Source organism: Populus alba, chromosome 11 (genome assembly GCF_005239225.2).
Source record: "Populus alba chromosome 11, ASM523922v2, whole genome shotgun sequence".
Lineage (NCBI taxonomy): Eukaryota > Viridiplantae > Streptophyta > Magnoliopsida > Malpighiales > Salicaceae > Populus > Populus alba.
This window is the reverse complement of record NC_133294.1, coordinates 13049167-13065130: the sequence shown is the minus strand read 5'-3', so window position 1 is coordinate 13065130 and position 15964 is coordinate 13049167. Positions and strand designations below refer to the sequence as shown.

The 15964-nt window shown below is 32.5% G+C and overlaps 1 protein-coding gene, 1 long non-coding RNA gene and 2 other non-coding genes across 25 annotated transcripts; 1 reads left to right on the top strand and 3 right to left on the bottom strand.

Moving 5' to 3' along the window:
• Positions 1–5127: 5127 nt before the first annotated feature.
• Positions 5128–14732, bottom strand: LOC118043709 (uncharacterized). 22 transcript variants are annotated; one of them, XM_035051751.2, is made up of 4 exons: positions 14502–14732; positions 14028–14138; positions 5565–7155; positions 5128–5312 (listed from the first exon to the last, which is right to left on the bottom strand). In XM_035051751.2, the coding sequence occupies exons 3-4, from the start codon at positions 6075–6077 to the stop codon at positions 5259–5261; spliced, it is 567 nt and encodes a 188-aa protein (XP_034907642.1). In that variant the 5' UTR covers positions 6078–7155; positions 14028–14138; positions 14502–14732; the 3' UTR covers positions 5128–5258. The 22 variants fall into 22 exon arrangements, with proteins under 22 accessions (XP_034907642.1, XP_034907649.1, XP_073268424.1 ...); XM_035051758.2 differs by having other exon boundaries at positions 5565–7029; XM_073412323.1 differs by having other exon boundaries at positions 5565–6980.
• On the bottom strand, positions 8476–8578 carry LOC118043720 (U6 spliceosomal RNA). Its single transcript, XR_004686697.1, has one exon. It is a non-coding gene; the product is annotated as a U6 spliceosomal RNA (small nuclear RNA).
• LOC118043711 (uncharacterized) lies at positions 8781–11350 on the top strand. The gene is made up of 3 exons (XR_004686695.2): positions 8781–9241; positions 10248–10291; positions 10410–11350. It is a non-coding gene; the product is annotated as an uncharacterized lncRNA (long non-coding RNA).
• On the bottom strand, positions 14582–14684 carry LOC118043719 (U6 spliceosomal RNA). Its single transcript, XR_004686696.1, has one exon. It is a non-coding gene; the product is annotated as a U6 spliceosomal RNA (small nuclear RNA).
• Positions 14733–15964: the final 1232 nt, after the last annotated feature.

Sequence of the window (15964 nt, the reverse complement as noted above, 5' to 3'; positions counted from 1 at the left end):
AAAATACAAGAAGCTCTTTCACACATTAAAACTGAAAAGTTCAAAAGTATTACTCACCAATGGCTTCGAAATTTAGGCTTACATGTGTTAAATAGTTCTAAAAAATTAACCTTAATATATCTATTATTGTGGTCTGAAATGATCCACATACAAAAACTGGCCTAAAACCTTTACTAGTAAGTCCAAACTCTGATCCAAACATGTCTTATATCCTAGCTAAAAACAAAGTATTAATTAAGCTCAAACAAGCCTTGGGTTGTAGATAACAAAATAAAAATAAAGTTCATAAGTCCTAAGTCTTTATCTGCCATGAGAAGAGAAGAAGAAAAGAAAATATTGTAGGTTTGATACAAGACTTAATAATAGCCTATAATGTTGTCCAATAATCCTAGGAACTAAAGAAGAAGTTGTCACCTCTTTGGTTAATAAGTTAGAATATAATTCTAATATCAGTCTTGTATTTATCTTTTTTTTAGAAGAAAAATGATGTCGTATTTAATGCTTCTTTTCGCCACCTCTTGGTATCCTTCTAATATTAGAAAACATAATTAAGTTATTGAATTATTCTCCTTGTACAATAAGGAGACTATGCCGACCATGTGTTTTCTAAGTCAACTTGGATTCCTTTGTTTTCTCTGTTGTGTTTTATCCTTGCCTGGCAATGTAATAAAATAAAAATAATAAATCCTAATATTTAAAAAAAATAATCAATGTTCTCACACATAATAGAAAATACAATACTAGTTATGACCCCACAAAACATATAAAAACATCACATAACAAAGTTGGTCGAAATTAATACAAAATTAGCAGCCTTGTTGTCGAAACTTCATGACCCATATAAGGGTTGATTGGGCCCCTCTTACATGTGGATTAAATATACTAAGGTCTTATCTTGATGCTTCAAAAGATCCATAAGTTCAGTCTTGGTCAAAACTTGTACAACCAGTCAATTCAATGCTTTCTTCAATGTCTTTGCTTTGGACCTTATGATGGGCCCATTTAGAATGTATAATGGGTTATTAATGGTCATAGGCTAATCCATATCAAGTTTACTAATGCATATTTAAATTTCATCATTTCAATTTAGTAATGAATAATTCAAATTTCATCTTAGCACTTACATGCTTTATTCGTATTGTTTATGTAAGATAGATACATGTATCCTTTTGGTTATGGTGTCTAGAAAACCAACAAAGTTTTTTTTTTTTTTTTTTTTGATAGGATGTTAGTAAACCAACAAAGATGAGTCATTTAGCATTAGAAGAGGGGAAAAAAAGAAAAGAAAAGAAAAGAATTTAAGTTTGGCCATTGCCATATCAATATTTTCAATTTTTTAATCTAACAACCTATTTTCAAGAAAAAATGGCATAAGTCCAAATAATTTGTAAAATAAAAGATATCAATATGACAACATAGTTGTACAACATCAAAACATATAAAATCTAACACTTGGCAATTACTGGTATATGATTTTCTAATCTTTATAAAACTAGGAAGGCAACATGTTTAGTAAGTATGATTTGGATCAGAAAAACAAAATAATTCAACATTCAGTTTTTTTCATAAAATCCATGCCATGTTTACTATACGGCCATTATTGTCAAGTGAAGTTATCCCATATGTTATCTCCCTTGTTTTCTTCATTCACAGCTCCTTCAAACTCGCACGAAACACAATATAACATCATTAAATTATATTATACATATAGAATAATAATTTTTGTTTCTCCTATATGTGATAAGTGGCACATGACAAGCAGAAGAGGCATTCTTAAATGTGAATCAGTAAGATATTAGTCATGATAGATTCCGTGTTTACAAAAAGACATGTCACTAAAAAGATCATGATTAGGACCAGTCTAATATTAGTCATGGTGATCAAATTTATTTTTTTTTGAATAAAAATTAGTAAGTTTTTAAAGAGTACAACTATTAGATGCAATTAAGTAGGTGGGGGTTTTATTTTATAATACATGCAAGGAATGGTTAGTACTAACTAATTACTTGTAAATTACAGTGAATAATATAAATAAAACAAAAGATAATTTTTTGATATGAGGGTTAAATAGAAAAGAAAAACAATTTTAACAAAAAATTAAAAAAATAAGGATCGAATTAGAAAAAATAATACACCATAAACTTTGATCGAATGATAAAATTGAAAGCTAATAAACTTTAACAAAATGTTTAAGGAAAAAAAAAACAAAAGAATAAGGACTTGATTGAAAGAAATAATATATGAGAAATTATAATTGAACAACTAAATTAAAAACAAATATATACAGATATATATAAAAGGACCAAGAACAAAAACTAGAAAACATGAGAATAAAGAATACAATTGAAATACCAAAAAAAAAAGGACCAATATGTACTTTTTAGGGGAGGACAAACGGAAAAAAGAAACAGTCATCGACAATGAACTGATCATTTGTTGCTTGTATGTGCCATACAGAGTGGAAAAGGATGCGACCTAACTTCTAACACCCTAATGGAAAGCAATATTCCAACGCCAAACATTGCCACACATGATGTTTAGATGGTGTGGACAATGTTCACTAGCAAGCACACACCAATAACTCTTTTTTTTTTTTAATATTTTCTATTATTCAAATGTAGAAATGCCCTTTATTGCTCCAAAATATAACAAAAAAAAAAAAAACCAAGATACAAAAACTAAAATACCCCTACAAAACAATTTCAATTTTTTGAACTCAAGGGTAACTTTTTATTTTATTGTGCAATTAAAATAAAATTACCATAAAACACCAAAACATAATACAATTTTTTTATAACTATAAGGCTACTTTGGTAATTATATTGTTTCAAGAAAAGACAAAATTATGAAAAAACCATAATATCTTTCCTCCCTTGCCTTTTGGTAATTTGTATAGACAAGGGTAAATTGAGAAAAACACTTTTATGTTGATTAAGAGCTTTAATCATCATAACAACTCAACTCTTAATCCACACGAAATGAAATGTCAAAATATGGCTACCATACATGGTTCATGCTTAATGATGAAAATAGGTATCTGCTAGTAATGTTTCTGCTATAATTAAATCTTAATTGAATAAAAAATTTAGATATTTATATTTTATTTATTAGATTTTGAGTATTCATTATTTAAATATTATATATTATTCAATATATAATGTAATAATAATATATGTATTTAAGGCATGTATACATATATTAAATGACAAAATTATAATTGTTATACACGTGTATATTTAGATGTGGAAAATATTCATTACAAAATAATATGTAAGAAAATGTGAAATGAAATTTGTTCACGTAAAGAATATTTATAATATATTAAAGAAAACAAATGTGTTTTGAAAATGATTTTTATTTTTTCATTTTTCTAGGAACACAAAACAGCTATAATCTAAACATTTTTTTTTTCAATTTTCTGACTAAGAAAATAGGTGGAAACTTAAAGAAATAAACATGTCATATGATTTTTTTTTAATAAAAAAAATAAAAACTTGTGAAGGAGTAGAAAATTGGAATTGAAAAATGAAAAATATTTTTTGATTTATCTAAACATCCCCTTAATCTTTCAATTTGCTAAAAAAAAAAGTCCGAAAATCATTAAAAGAAAAATATGAACATACTGATTTATACATATATAATCTCGCGTTAGAATTACAACAAACTATCCTTATTTTGAAAAATACACAGGATTGTTTTTCCTTGTTTCTTCTTTCCATGAGCTGTTGGGACAGAACAAAGGGAATCGAACATGGATCTTTCTTCTCAAGTATTATAAAATTCTTCCTGTTTGTATGAAATGTTTAGTTTATAAGTACATAATTTTATATATCATGATAATTTTATAAGTAAAATAAAAAACATATACAAAGACATTAACATGCACACATATATTAACAAAATTCTAATATACATATTAATAATGTAATATATTAAAATTAAAATATAAATTATAACAAAGAAATAGTACTTGTTAAAGAACTTAAAATATGATCTATCTTTGTTGTTGTCAATTATTAATATCAGGTGTGCAACAACTAATATGTTTGAAATAAACCTCCTAAAATTTTAAGACTATCATTTTATTTAGATGTTATTTTAAATAAGTATACAAACCAAAAAAAAATAATCAAATAAAGTATCTTTATAAAAAGAAGGAGCAGCTTAAAACAGAGCGAAAAGAACAAGCTGGAAACAAGGGAGATGAAGAATCTTAAAAAAAAAAAAAAAAAAAAAAAAAAAAACTGTATAAAAATCTCTTTCTTCAACCCCTTTTGGATTTTGAAATCAAAACTGAAAAAAATAATAATTTTGATAATTACTAGAATTAATTCCTCCATTACTAGCTTTAATTAACTGTCATAAAACCATAATTGATCTTGTCATGCTTTAATTTTGATGATTTTGAACAGAAAACATTATTTAGAAATAGTTCTCTTATTAAACTTTATTCATGGGTTGGACAACTAATATGCTAGCAAAAAATTATTATTTATGGATAAAAAAATTTATTTTATAATAAATTTAAATCCATGTTTAAAATCGATTAGCAATAAATAAACTCAAACGCAAGAGAGATCATAGACCTGTAAGCCGAGACCCGAGCAAAGCATGCGTAGGTGGGCAAATCCATACAACTTTACTAAAGCTTATCTGTGACCCTTCAATTTTCTACAATATAAACTAAAGAGAAAATTTCTTTTCTTTTCTATAAAGGATAAAGGGTCTTGTATTTTACAAAAAAAAAAACATGTAATCAAGAGTTATAATTTCTCATACTTAAAATTTATTCTAGTCATCACTAATAATTTTTTGTTGAGAACAATTTTCAATAAAATTTTAACCCTAAATTTTTTTATAAATCAATTTTATATTTAGATCTAGTCTTAAATGATGCCATTAACATGTTATATTAAAACAAATTAGATAAATAATAACTCTATGTCGCATAATTACCCATCTCTATTTAATCTAAGCAATAATCCGTGGGACACATTTTGTCTCTTGTGTGAGCAAGAACAAATAAGCGGTGCAATGTGACCATAAACTATCCCATATCTTCTTTTCTCTCCTAATTTCATTGGTCTCTAGAAGACGTAAATAGAAGCAAGCAAGGTGAGCAGCATGTAATGGAACTGCACCGCATTGAATGAGGGTTCTTATTGCAGAATAAAACTGGAAAACAATTCTTCAATTGGAAATCCCCCACATGATATCACTCTCTTGTCATGGTTACAAGCATCAACATCACCTAAATACTACGGCAATAGCAAATCCTTCAGGGTAGTTCTCAGAACAGCTGCTGGTTTTTCCTGCAACACATAAAACAGCAGATGAAAGGAGGATTTAGAGCTTTTCAAAATGTTTTTTTGTTCGGAAATATATTAAGATAATGATTTTTTATTATTATTATTTTATTTTATTTAAATCAACATATTAAAACCATATAAGAACATCAACACATTCAAAAATTATTGTTGTTGTTGTTCATGAAAGCAACAAGATCAATTCTATAATATAGGAGGAGTGTGGTTAGCAAATAAGCATTGCTCTCCTTTATTTACCTCGTGAATATGTTCTTTACGAGAAGATGTGAGAGAATGATCAAGTAGCCGTCCTCTTTCGTCATAGAGAATAAGACCACTATACCTTGGAAGCTCACATTTCTCTCCCATTAGTATAGGCCTTTGCCATACTGCTGACAAAGACTCAGAGCTTTGCCACCCCATACTTGACTCACACCTTTCTGACCCAAGAACCGGCGGTGGCAGCAGCATCCCACTGCCACTCCCACTACTTCTCTCATCCCATTTGCTTGCTCCACTCCACCTCATCGACTCCATCAACACCCTCCTTATTGTGATCCAATTGTTAGAGTCAGGCTCGGGCTCAGACCACCGTATTGAGCTATCTGTGCTTGGGTCTTCGTTGACTGCTCTTTGCTTTGTTTGGGCCTTCCTCTTAAGCATGATTGCAGCGCAAAGCGCCATGACTGCAAGGACTGTACAAACAAATAAGAGAACTGCTTCTTGGGTTGTCAACTTCCATTCGTCCTCCAAATTCCACAATGCTTCCATAACCGATTAGTATGAGTGTGAGACTGGTTGTCACTGATGATATCTATCATGCTAGGTTGCTGAGCGTGTAGCTTGGCTATATCCGGGTGTGTGTGATGACCTTCACGTGAGGTCCACCGCTAGCTAGGGTTAGGCCTAGTGGCTGCTCATGTGTAGTGTTCCCTTATGTTCTAGCCGTGGGAAGTATCTCACCGATTTGAGCTAATTAAAGCACCTCACGAGGGATATATGTATGATATGCAAACTATACATGACACAGATGCTTGCCTGCCTTCTGTGTGGTTAGAGTTGGCATGGTTTAATTGACTGCTAAGCTATGGGACAAATCACTCTCATGAAATTAAGCAAATAGTCAGAGCCCATCCTCACATCATCCCAAGTCTGAGTGCTCTATGGAACTTTCAAAATCTGCATCTTGTATATTTTTCTAGAGACACCCAATTATCATCCACGATCGCTGAAATTCAAGAACATGCAATTGGTACACAGATTCCTCTCCCCTTTAGAGTATCTTTAGCCGAGCACATCCTAAGCTTCTTATCGTTGACAATCATGAAGCAAAACACCATCAACCATTACAGTATGTGACTTGCAATTCTTAGTTTGCAATATATAGAAACAAAAACAATTGACTTGGTCTTTCTTTCCACCTGGAATTGAACCGCAAGAGAACCAATCTGCAGTTTGAAAGTAGTCAAGCTATGTCTCACTTAAGAGGAAAGTTTTGAACTCGAGGGAGGCAGAGGTAGATGCAATTGAAAGGTCTCCCCTTCCTTCCACATTGTGAAAAGACTGGTAGAATTCGGGTTAAGGCTTGTTTCTCTCTTCTTCTTGCTCCCCTGCATGACCATCCTGGGCAAAGCCACCAACCTGACACCTGCTAGGATGAGGGATCATTGCCACCTTGTAAACAAAACAACCAGCAAGACAAGTTTGGAAAGATCATAGAAGCCTGCGTTTAGAAACTTGTACTAATCATCATCAAGTAATGCCAAACCTTCTAAATCTGTCTAGCTCAACAGAATAAACTGCTTCTTAACCATAGTTCTTGTATATTTGTAAACAAAACTCTTATTAACTGCATAAAATACAAATCGTCATCAAGATAGAAATCACTGGCTAGATTTTACCATTAAATTACTGAGAACTTGACGGTGATCCTTGCCAACCAAATCTACACCGGACCAAGATATCCCAAGAATCCACCTAAGGGATTTTGCCACTTGGAGGGGAAAAAAAAAAGATTCATATAATATACACTACATCTGTAGTTTGTGACGGGACAATCAATAATATCTGAATTCAAAAAAGGGTCAAATTAGCAGAGGAGATGTATCATGATATTGATGGCAGAATCCAGCTCAACTCGTATCAGTTTCATTAGCTTCAACAAGATACACACAGACAAAACTGAGGATGGTGCCATTTTCCGATCTTCATCTTGATTGAGGCCAAAACTTCAATCTGGGTTCTATTTTATCTTTCATTTTCCAAATATCTCAGAAACAAATGGATCAATGTAGCATGGTATAGCTTCTCTACAAAGCACCCGTATTGCAAACTACCACGCCCTTTTGAACAAGCAACAGAGACAGTAATTTACCTTAGAACGAAGAAAACTTGAATAATGTCAAGAATTCCAATCTGATACATTTTAATATCTTCTCTCTACATGTTGTGGGGCCTTCAAAGACAGTGAGCATCCTCGCCGCCACTGAACATGGAATAACATGACAAAATGTGTGCTTCAGCAAAATATGAGAATAGAAACAGTCGAATGAAGAAACAGATTAGAAAAGCAAAGTGTGAAAAAACTGCTATGATTTGCAAGAATACACCCACTAATTTGCAACTTAATCAAGGTACTAAAAGGCAGCAAACACAGTGAGTTGTTTCCTTGTTTCAACTAAGGTTTTCTACGTTATGTTCACCCCGAGAAATCAATGGTTCTGCTAACACAATAAGTGATTTTCCCGCATACACTGCAGAAAGTACACTAAGACCATCACGATAGAAATCAATACCTAGATTTTATCTGTAAATTGCAGAAAGCACAGAATCCAAAATTAAAAAATACCTTAGCTTCTAAAGAACCTAGATGAGAAAGGGAGCCATTGAAGCAAGCAAGCAGAAGAGCAGAGACTGAAAAAAACAAAAACAAAAAATGAACCATTTCTCGATTTGTGGTGCTGCTAACACAATAAGTGATTTTTCCACATACACTGCACAAAGTACACTAACCCCATCACGATAGAAATCAATACCTAGATTTATCTGTAAATTGCAGAAAGCACAGAATCCAAAACATTAAAAAATACCTTAGCTTCTAAAGAACCCAGATGAGAAAGGGAGCCATTGAAGCAAGCAAGCAGAAGAGCAGAGACTGAAAAAAACAAAAAAAAATTTGGACCATTTCTCGATTTGTGCGTGTCATCCTTGCGCAGGGGCCATGCTAATCTTCTCTGTATCGTTCCAATTTTATCGGATGTCCCCGAAGGGACAAGCTATTGTTCTCTGCGTCGCGTATACAAAGGCTATTAAGTTTCTCTAACCAGCCGATGTGGGATATCTAGTCCCGTTGCGACTACGCGTTTTGGTTCGTTTTGTTCGCTCTCAACCTTGATCACGTCACCATCCGTTGGGAAATTAAATGTTTGACCCTTTTAAACCGCAGGCATTCATTATGTAGCAATTAATTAAAAAAGTAAAAAAAACAAAAACAAAAGGAAATGGAATAAAAAACTGTCTTCTCTTTTCTTTTCTTTTCTTCTCTTCTGGGTATCCTAAAAGCCTAATTGCCTGACCTTTTTTTTTCTTCTTTTCCTTCCACATGTTCTCTCTCTCTCTCTTAGAGGATGTGAGAGAGAGCCCCAGTTTGGGATCCACCCCAGGCGCCTTCCTCATCATGTTCTAGGCTCTTGCAGCGCAACAACAAGTCTTTCAATCTTTATTAGCTGACTACCTGCGTCCAGCTGCAACCCATGTTACGTTAAAGCAGGATTTGGAAGCGGCTCAGCATGCTTCGCAAAGGATTGCACATTGTGCGGATGCATTTCATTCAGACAAGGATGTTCAGATGAGGGAATTGGATGACAATTCTGTACGGATGGAGATGGATCTTCGTGGGGTGAGAACTTCGCGGAATGAGCTTCATCATGTACAGTGTGAGCTACCTTGGGTTCCCTTGACCTGCTGTTGAGTAGTGATGAAAACCATCAATCCCATGGGCCATGATTGATTGGTTACAAGCATTTTACTGCTTTACTTTCTGCGAGTAGGCAATCTTTTATTTGTGTTTCCATCCCTCGATTTTGTTTCCCAGAACAAATCTTTTCAGTTTCTTTTCTCTGCAAGTACACTAGTAGCTTGGTGCCAATCTCTTGGTTGTTGCATATGGTAGGCAGCCTTTTGTAATCAATCGTTGAGGCATTTCAAAGTCTTGAAAATAGACTACATGGGTTGTCTTCCGGTTGCGTTTTTTGAAGCAATATGAATATTGCCGGCGTATTATACGTTGTATTTCTTGGTTAACTTCTTTCTTCTTTCTTCATCTTCTTTCCTTGCGTGCTAGTTTTTGGGCACTTTCTGATATCGGTAGTGCAGGAGGGTGAAATAATGGGACAAAACATTAAATGAAGGGATTGGCGATGATGATTTGATGTTGACTTAATTTGTAAACTCTGTAATGCAAGAGTGATAAGCACTCTAGGAAGCAGCATTTTGACAGAGTTACACTGCTGGGAGGATAGGAAAACAAATGTGTTGTGATGTTTTATTTATGGAGCTATATTGCTTATGTGAATGTGCTGGCAGCATCATCGGTCATTTGTCTTGGCCATATCAGTGTTTCCTTTTGTTTATTCTGGATAGGTGTTATAAGCAAATGTGTTGGAGAATTGTCCTGCTTTTCGCTCACTCTGTGGTTCACATTTTTCTTTACCTGATAAAATCTAAAACTGGCATTTGCTTGCTGAGCTTAGACGAGTGTCCATAGTATTTTCTGACATTTACAATCATTGCATGATTCCTTACTATATATTTCTTGGAGAATTGGAGATGGTTCGAGTTGCAGATTCTTCTGTTAGAAATCTAAGCCATGAATCCTTATTTTTTCCTCTCCCCTGAGTTGCATGCTTTACTCAAACATTAACCTTTGTTTATCAATTACAGGATGCTGATGGTGTGTTGACGTATATGTAGTGTGTTTAATAAAGGTAATCTCTATAAAAACTCTAAACAATTCTAGATTTGTTTAACTTAATCCTCGGGGCTCTTGAAAAAAATTTAAAATTACCGTATTCATTGTGTATATATATGTTTTGAGAAACCCAGCAGCGAGGTACTCATATCTAGCAACATTTATTCCAAAATCCTCTTGATATCCTTCCTTTTCTGGCCGGAGTTTGGTGGTTGTGGAGACAATGTTACATGGTTGCCTTTGCTGAGACCTATGCGAGTGCAGATTGGTTGATTAAAAGGATCCTCTTGTTGGAAGATGATTGTCTCAGAGCATGGAGGTTGGACTAAAACCCCAAGGATCCCTCCGTTGGTGTCCTGGAAGGCTACGTGAAATTGGATGTTGATGGCAGTTCCTTCAGGAATTCAGAGAGAGTTGGATTCGGTGGTCTTATTAAGGACATGGAAGGTGCTTGGTTGGTAGGCTTCTCTGAGTTGTTAGCGATAAAACATGGTCTCCATATTTCTTGGGACTAGAGGCATGGAAAGGTTCTCTGCAGCTCCGTCTCCATAGATGCAGCTCCGTCTCCATGGATGTCATTTGTCTCATCTACAGTGAAGAACAAGTTATTCACAAGTCAAGACCTCTTATCCTTGATATCAAGAGGCTACTGTTGAAACCTTGGGAGGTACAAATGCATCATACCCTCAAGGAGGCCAACTCTTGAGCAAATTTCCTAGCCAAGAATGTTGCTAGAGGGATGGAAAGGTTTCAGATTTGGGATCATCCACCTCCAGGACTGAGCCATTTGCTCCTAGCAGATTCTTTGGGAATCTTTTTCATTAAGTCCTAATTGTCTTGTTTGCTTCCTTTCATTCGTACAAAAAAAAAAAAAAGGATTGATTTAGTGGAATAAGTACATTGTCATTTTAAAATATGCCGAATTATAGTAGCATTATTGGAGCAAGCGATCCTTGTCTTGTTTATCCAGCAGGTTTTTTTATGTGGTATCTTCTCTCATTTTTATATTTATATTTTAGCTGCTGAAAAGAAATATAAGAAAAGAAAAGCTGATGATTTGAGACAATTTCTTGATGTTGTCTAACTATATTATATTTTGTTGGCACTCGGAGGTGCATAGAGTGAGTTAACCCTAATTATGTCATTGGGGTGCATTAGTTGTTGTTGAGGAATCTGACCAATAATGTTCTGATTATTGTTCATTTGAAGCCTAGCATACTGACATAATATTTTTAACATAGTTTGGTAAATTGTCTACATTTACGGGAAAGGTCCATATTATTAAAAATAAATAAATGATACAAAACAAATACATTAAAAAGAATAATTACATCCACTTAAACTCAACTCTCAGCTCTCTTTGTAGCAATGGCAGCAAGGCTACTATCATTGTAGCTCTTCACTGTCTCTCTTGGTCTTTCACATTTTACACTCTCACTATCTCACTTTGCTCTGAAATGATGTTTTTATTATAAGCATCAATGGTAAGCTTCTCCAGCACATTTGTCAGCATAAAGGAGACAAGAAAGCCATAAAATATAGCATCAATCATTCCACAATTTGTGCTTCCACTTTATACTAAGTGGGTGATGAGTTGTCCCACTTGTACAAAATGAAAGTGGGATATTTGCCAAAATAATGACAATATCTTAACAGTTGTCTGTGATAGCATTAGAAGAACATCATTATTATTATCATTATCATTATCGTCAGAAAAATTAATTTGAAATTTTATATATTTTTATTAACTTGTATGATATTTATTATATTTTTATTATATATAAATATTAACTTTTTGATTCATGATTATATTTTTTACTCGGTATTAAAAAAACACGTTAATAACACCTATACATTAATTATTTTGCATTAAAAAGAAATATTCAACTTGCAGCGAAAGAAGTTGAATAAATGGCTTAACACTTTTATTTATTTAATGGAATAGATAGTTCTCAATATATTTAATTAAATGTATCTATATGCTTTTTGATTTATAATTAAAATTTTAAAAAATATATTTGAAAAGCTTATATATTTATTTTTTTGTCAAAAAAATATAAAACACGAGTAAGAATACATTGATTTATGACAACAAATATCATACGTCATATATATATATATATATATATGAAATATCTTGGGTGGGTACGTTCAAAAATGAGCTGACTGGCGAAGGTGCGGTTTATCTTGCAAAACTCAAAAAATGGAATAGGGTATTTTTGTAAATAAGGGTATTTTCATCATGGAACAACCAGCTGCTCATCCTCAGTTCATCACTCTCTGCTCTCTTTTTCCTTTGTGTTGAGCCACGTATTGATGAATCCGGTTTTTTATTTTTTTTTAGTTTAACGTGGGTGTCCGGACTAGCTTGCGCGTACCTCGACTAATCCCACAAGCCCTAAAGTTAACGACCATGTAAATCTCCAATGGCCATCATATGAGCAATCTAGGGCTCGAACCTGAAATCACAGAGGAAGCAAACCTCTTGGTCCCAAGCTCTTACCACTAAGCTACCACATAGTTAATCCAGTCTTGATCTGCGTAGATGGGTTGAAACTAGACAATCACGTAATTTATCTCAAACTAAATTACTAAAGATTAAATTATCCTTAATTTTGAGGCAAATTGAATCGAATCTTTGAGCTTCAATTTCTTTTTTATTCGAGTATTTCAAATTATTTTTTGGGAAAAAACAGAAAACAGTCATTTAATTAATTTAACTATAAGTGATAGTTTTAAACACAATATGTCTGTTGATGTTGATAATATATGATATAATAATAATAATAATAATAATAATGAAAGGATAGAAACCTGGTTAAACTAAATTTAGATAATTTATCATTTATTTTATTATTGATTTCATCACACATTTACACATTTAACAGCTAGTGTAGCGTTACAGGAATTATGGTTTAAAATGTATTTTACTTAAAAATTTATTAAAAAAATATTTTTTATTAAAAAAATTATTTTTGGCATTAGCTTGAAAATATAAAAAAATTAATAATTTTATTTTTTAAAAATAAAAAATATAATTTCAACCAAACGATTCCGAACAATTTCATAACACACAAATGCGTGATACACGTATGTTGAGTTAATTAATTTTGCTAGGTCAATCTGATAATTCATGCACACTTGCATATAAGATTAGCACCTTATTTCAAAACTCTTGAACATTCATCAATTTTACTTATTTGTAATTCTTTTTTTACTAAATGTTTTATTAGATTCTTCAAGTAAAAGAAAAACAATAACTGGCTAACTTCACTAGAAGATTCGTTGACTACAATGGATATGCAGTAATATTTATTTACACTTTGAAGTTAATATATTTTTTTTTTCCGAAACTTGTATCAAATGCACTACCAATCATTAAAAAAAAAATACATCAAAATACTATTGAACAAAAAGCAAGAGACTAAATATGCCAAGTAAATTTATATTGCAACAACATAACATTCATATTTGAATAAAATGAAGCATAAATCCATAAAATATTTTAACAAAACACCTTAACAGCAATGATCCACAAACTACACACATAACAGTTTACAAAAAAATTCACCAATTTTCCTATCTTCATCTTGATTGAGGCCAAACTTCAATCTGGGGTTCTATTTTATCCTTCATTTTCCAAACATCGCACAAACAAATGAATCAAACTAGCATGGTATAGCTTCTCTACAAAGCACCCGTATTGCAAACTACCACGCCCTTTTGAACAAGCAACAGAGACAGTAATTTACCTTAGAATGAAGAAAACTTGAATAATGTCAAGAATTCCAATCTGATACATTTTAATATCTTCTCTCTACATGTTGTCGGGCCTTCAAAGACAGTGAGCATCCTCGCGGCCACTGAACATAGAATAATATGACAATATGTGTGCTTCAGCAAAACATGAGATTAGAAACAGTCGAATGAAGAAACAGATTAGAAAAGCAAAGTGTGAAAAATACTGCTATGATTTGCAAGAATACACAGACTAATTTGCAACTTAATCAAGGTACTAAAAGGCTGCAAACACAGTGAGTTGTTTCCTTGTTTCAACAAAGGTTCTCTACGTTATGTTCATCCTGAGAAATCAATGGTTCTGCTAACACAATAAGTGATTTTTCCACATACACTGCAGAAAGTACACTAAGACCATCACGATAGAAATCAATACCTATATATCTGTAAATTGCAGAAAGCACAGAATCCAAAACATTAAAAAATACCTTAGCTTCTAAAGAACCCAGATGAGAAAGGGAGCCATTGAAGCAAGCAAGCAGAAGAGCAGAGACTGAAAAAAACAAAAAAAAATTTGGACCATTTCTCGATTTGTGCGTGTCATCCTTGCGCAGGGGCCATGCTAATCTTCTCTGTATCGTTCCAATTTTATCGGATGTCCCCGAAGGGACAAGCAAATGTTCACTGCCTAGCGTATACAAAGGCTATTAAGTTTCTCTAACCAGCCGATGTGGGATATCTAGTCCCGTTGCGACTACGCGTTTTGGTTCGTTTTGTTCGCTCTCAACCTTGATCACGTCACCATCCGTTGGGAAATTAAATGTTTGACCCTTTTAAACCGCAAGCATTTATTATGTAGCAATTAATTAAAAAAGTAAAAAAAACAAAAACAAAAGGAAATGGAATAAAAAACTGTCTTCTTTTTTCTTCTTTTCCTTCCACATGTTCTCTCTCTCTCTTAGAGGATGTGAGAGAGAGCTTCGGTTTGGGATGAGCCCCAGGCGCCTTCCTCATCATGTTCGAGGCTCATCGGGCAGCGCAACCACAAGACTTTCAATCTTTATTAGCTGAATATACACCTGCTCCTAGCTGCAACCCATGTTACGTTACAAAATAGTGACTATGCTGTAAGATAAAATGTAGAATCTTTTATTTATTTTAAATTATATCATTATAATATTTTTTAAAAAATTAAATTAATTCGAGCAAACTCATCCCACATGTGATCTAGAGCTAACACTAATTTGACCATAAATTAGTTTTAACAACTATGATTCATTAAGATAGGGTTCACGATGAAGAAGAAGAATGAGGGAAATGGTGAAGGCCTTGTTTTAGCTGTGTGAGATTCCTCATTACTTATAGGAAAATTAATTTTTTTTTTCCTTTCAATTGTTTTGTCTACTTGGTGATTAAATAATTCAAAATCACTTTTATTTTTTTTTTATTTTTTTGATACTGTTAATCTTTTTATCCAAATATTTTTTGTTTTTTTTTTTAAAAAAAAAAACATCAACTTAATAAGAAAATAACTCAATGATTTTGAAATGAGTATGTTTAAACTAAATGCATCCAAAGTAATTTTTTTAGTTTTTAGTTCTTTTCAGAAGAAGCTAAAAATACCAAAAAGAACCAAATGCATCAAAAACAATTTTTTTTTTTTAATTTTTTGATGTTTTTGCTATTTTTTGGATTCTTCTTAAAAACATATAAAAAAAGGAGGATAAGAAATTGGGTTATGACAAACATTATAATATATGAATCTTTAATTAGCTATTTAACCCGTGCTTTGATGCGGGTTAAATTTTTTTTTTTTTTTTTCAGTTACTTTAAAAATTTCGTGACCGTGGTTATGAAACAAAAAATAATTATATAAAAAACAAATTTAAAATACAAAATGTATAAATGACCTTGGTTTTTATCATATTTAAATTTACTCAACTCTTATGTG

Excerpts from the sequence above, each read along its gene's own strand:
- LOC118043709 (XM_035051751.2), bottom strand. The coding sequence starts at position 6,077 with ATGGAAGCATTGTGGAATTTGGAGGACGAATGGAAGTTGACAACCCAA. Across the intron at positions 5,313-5,564 it reads GTAAAGAACATATTCACGAG|GAAAAACCAGCAGCTGTTCT; the intron begins GTAAATAAAGGA and ends TATGTGTTGCAG.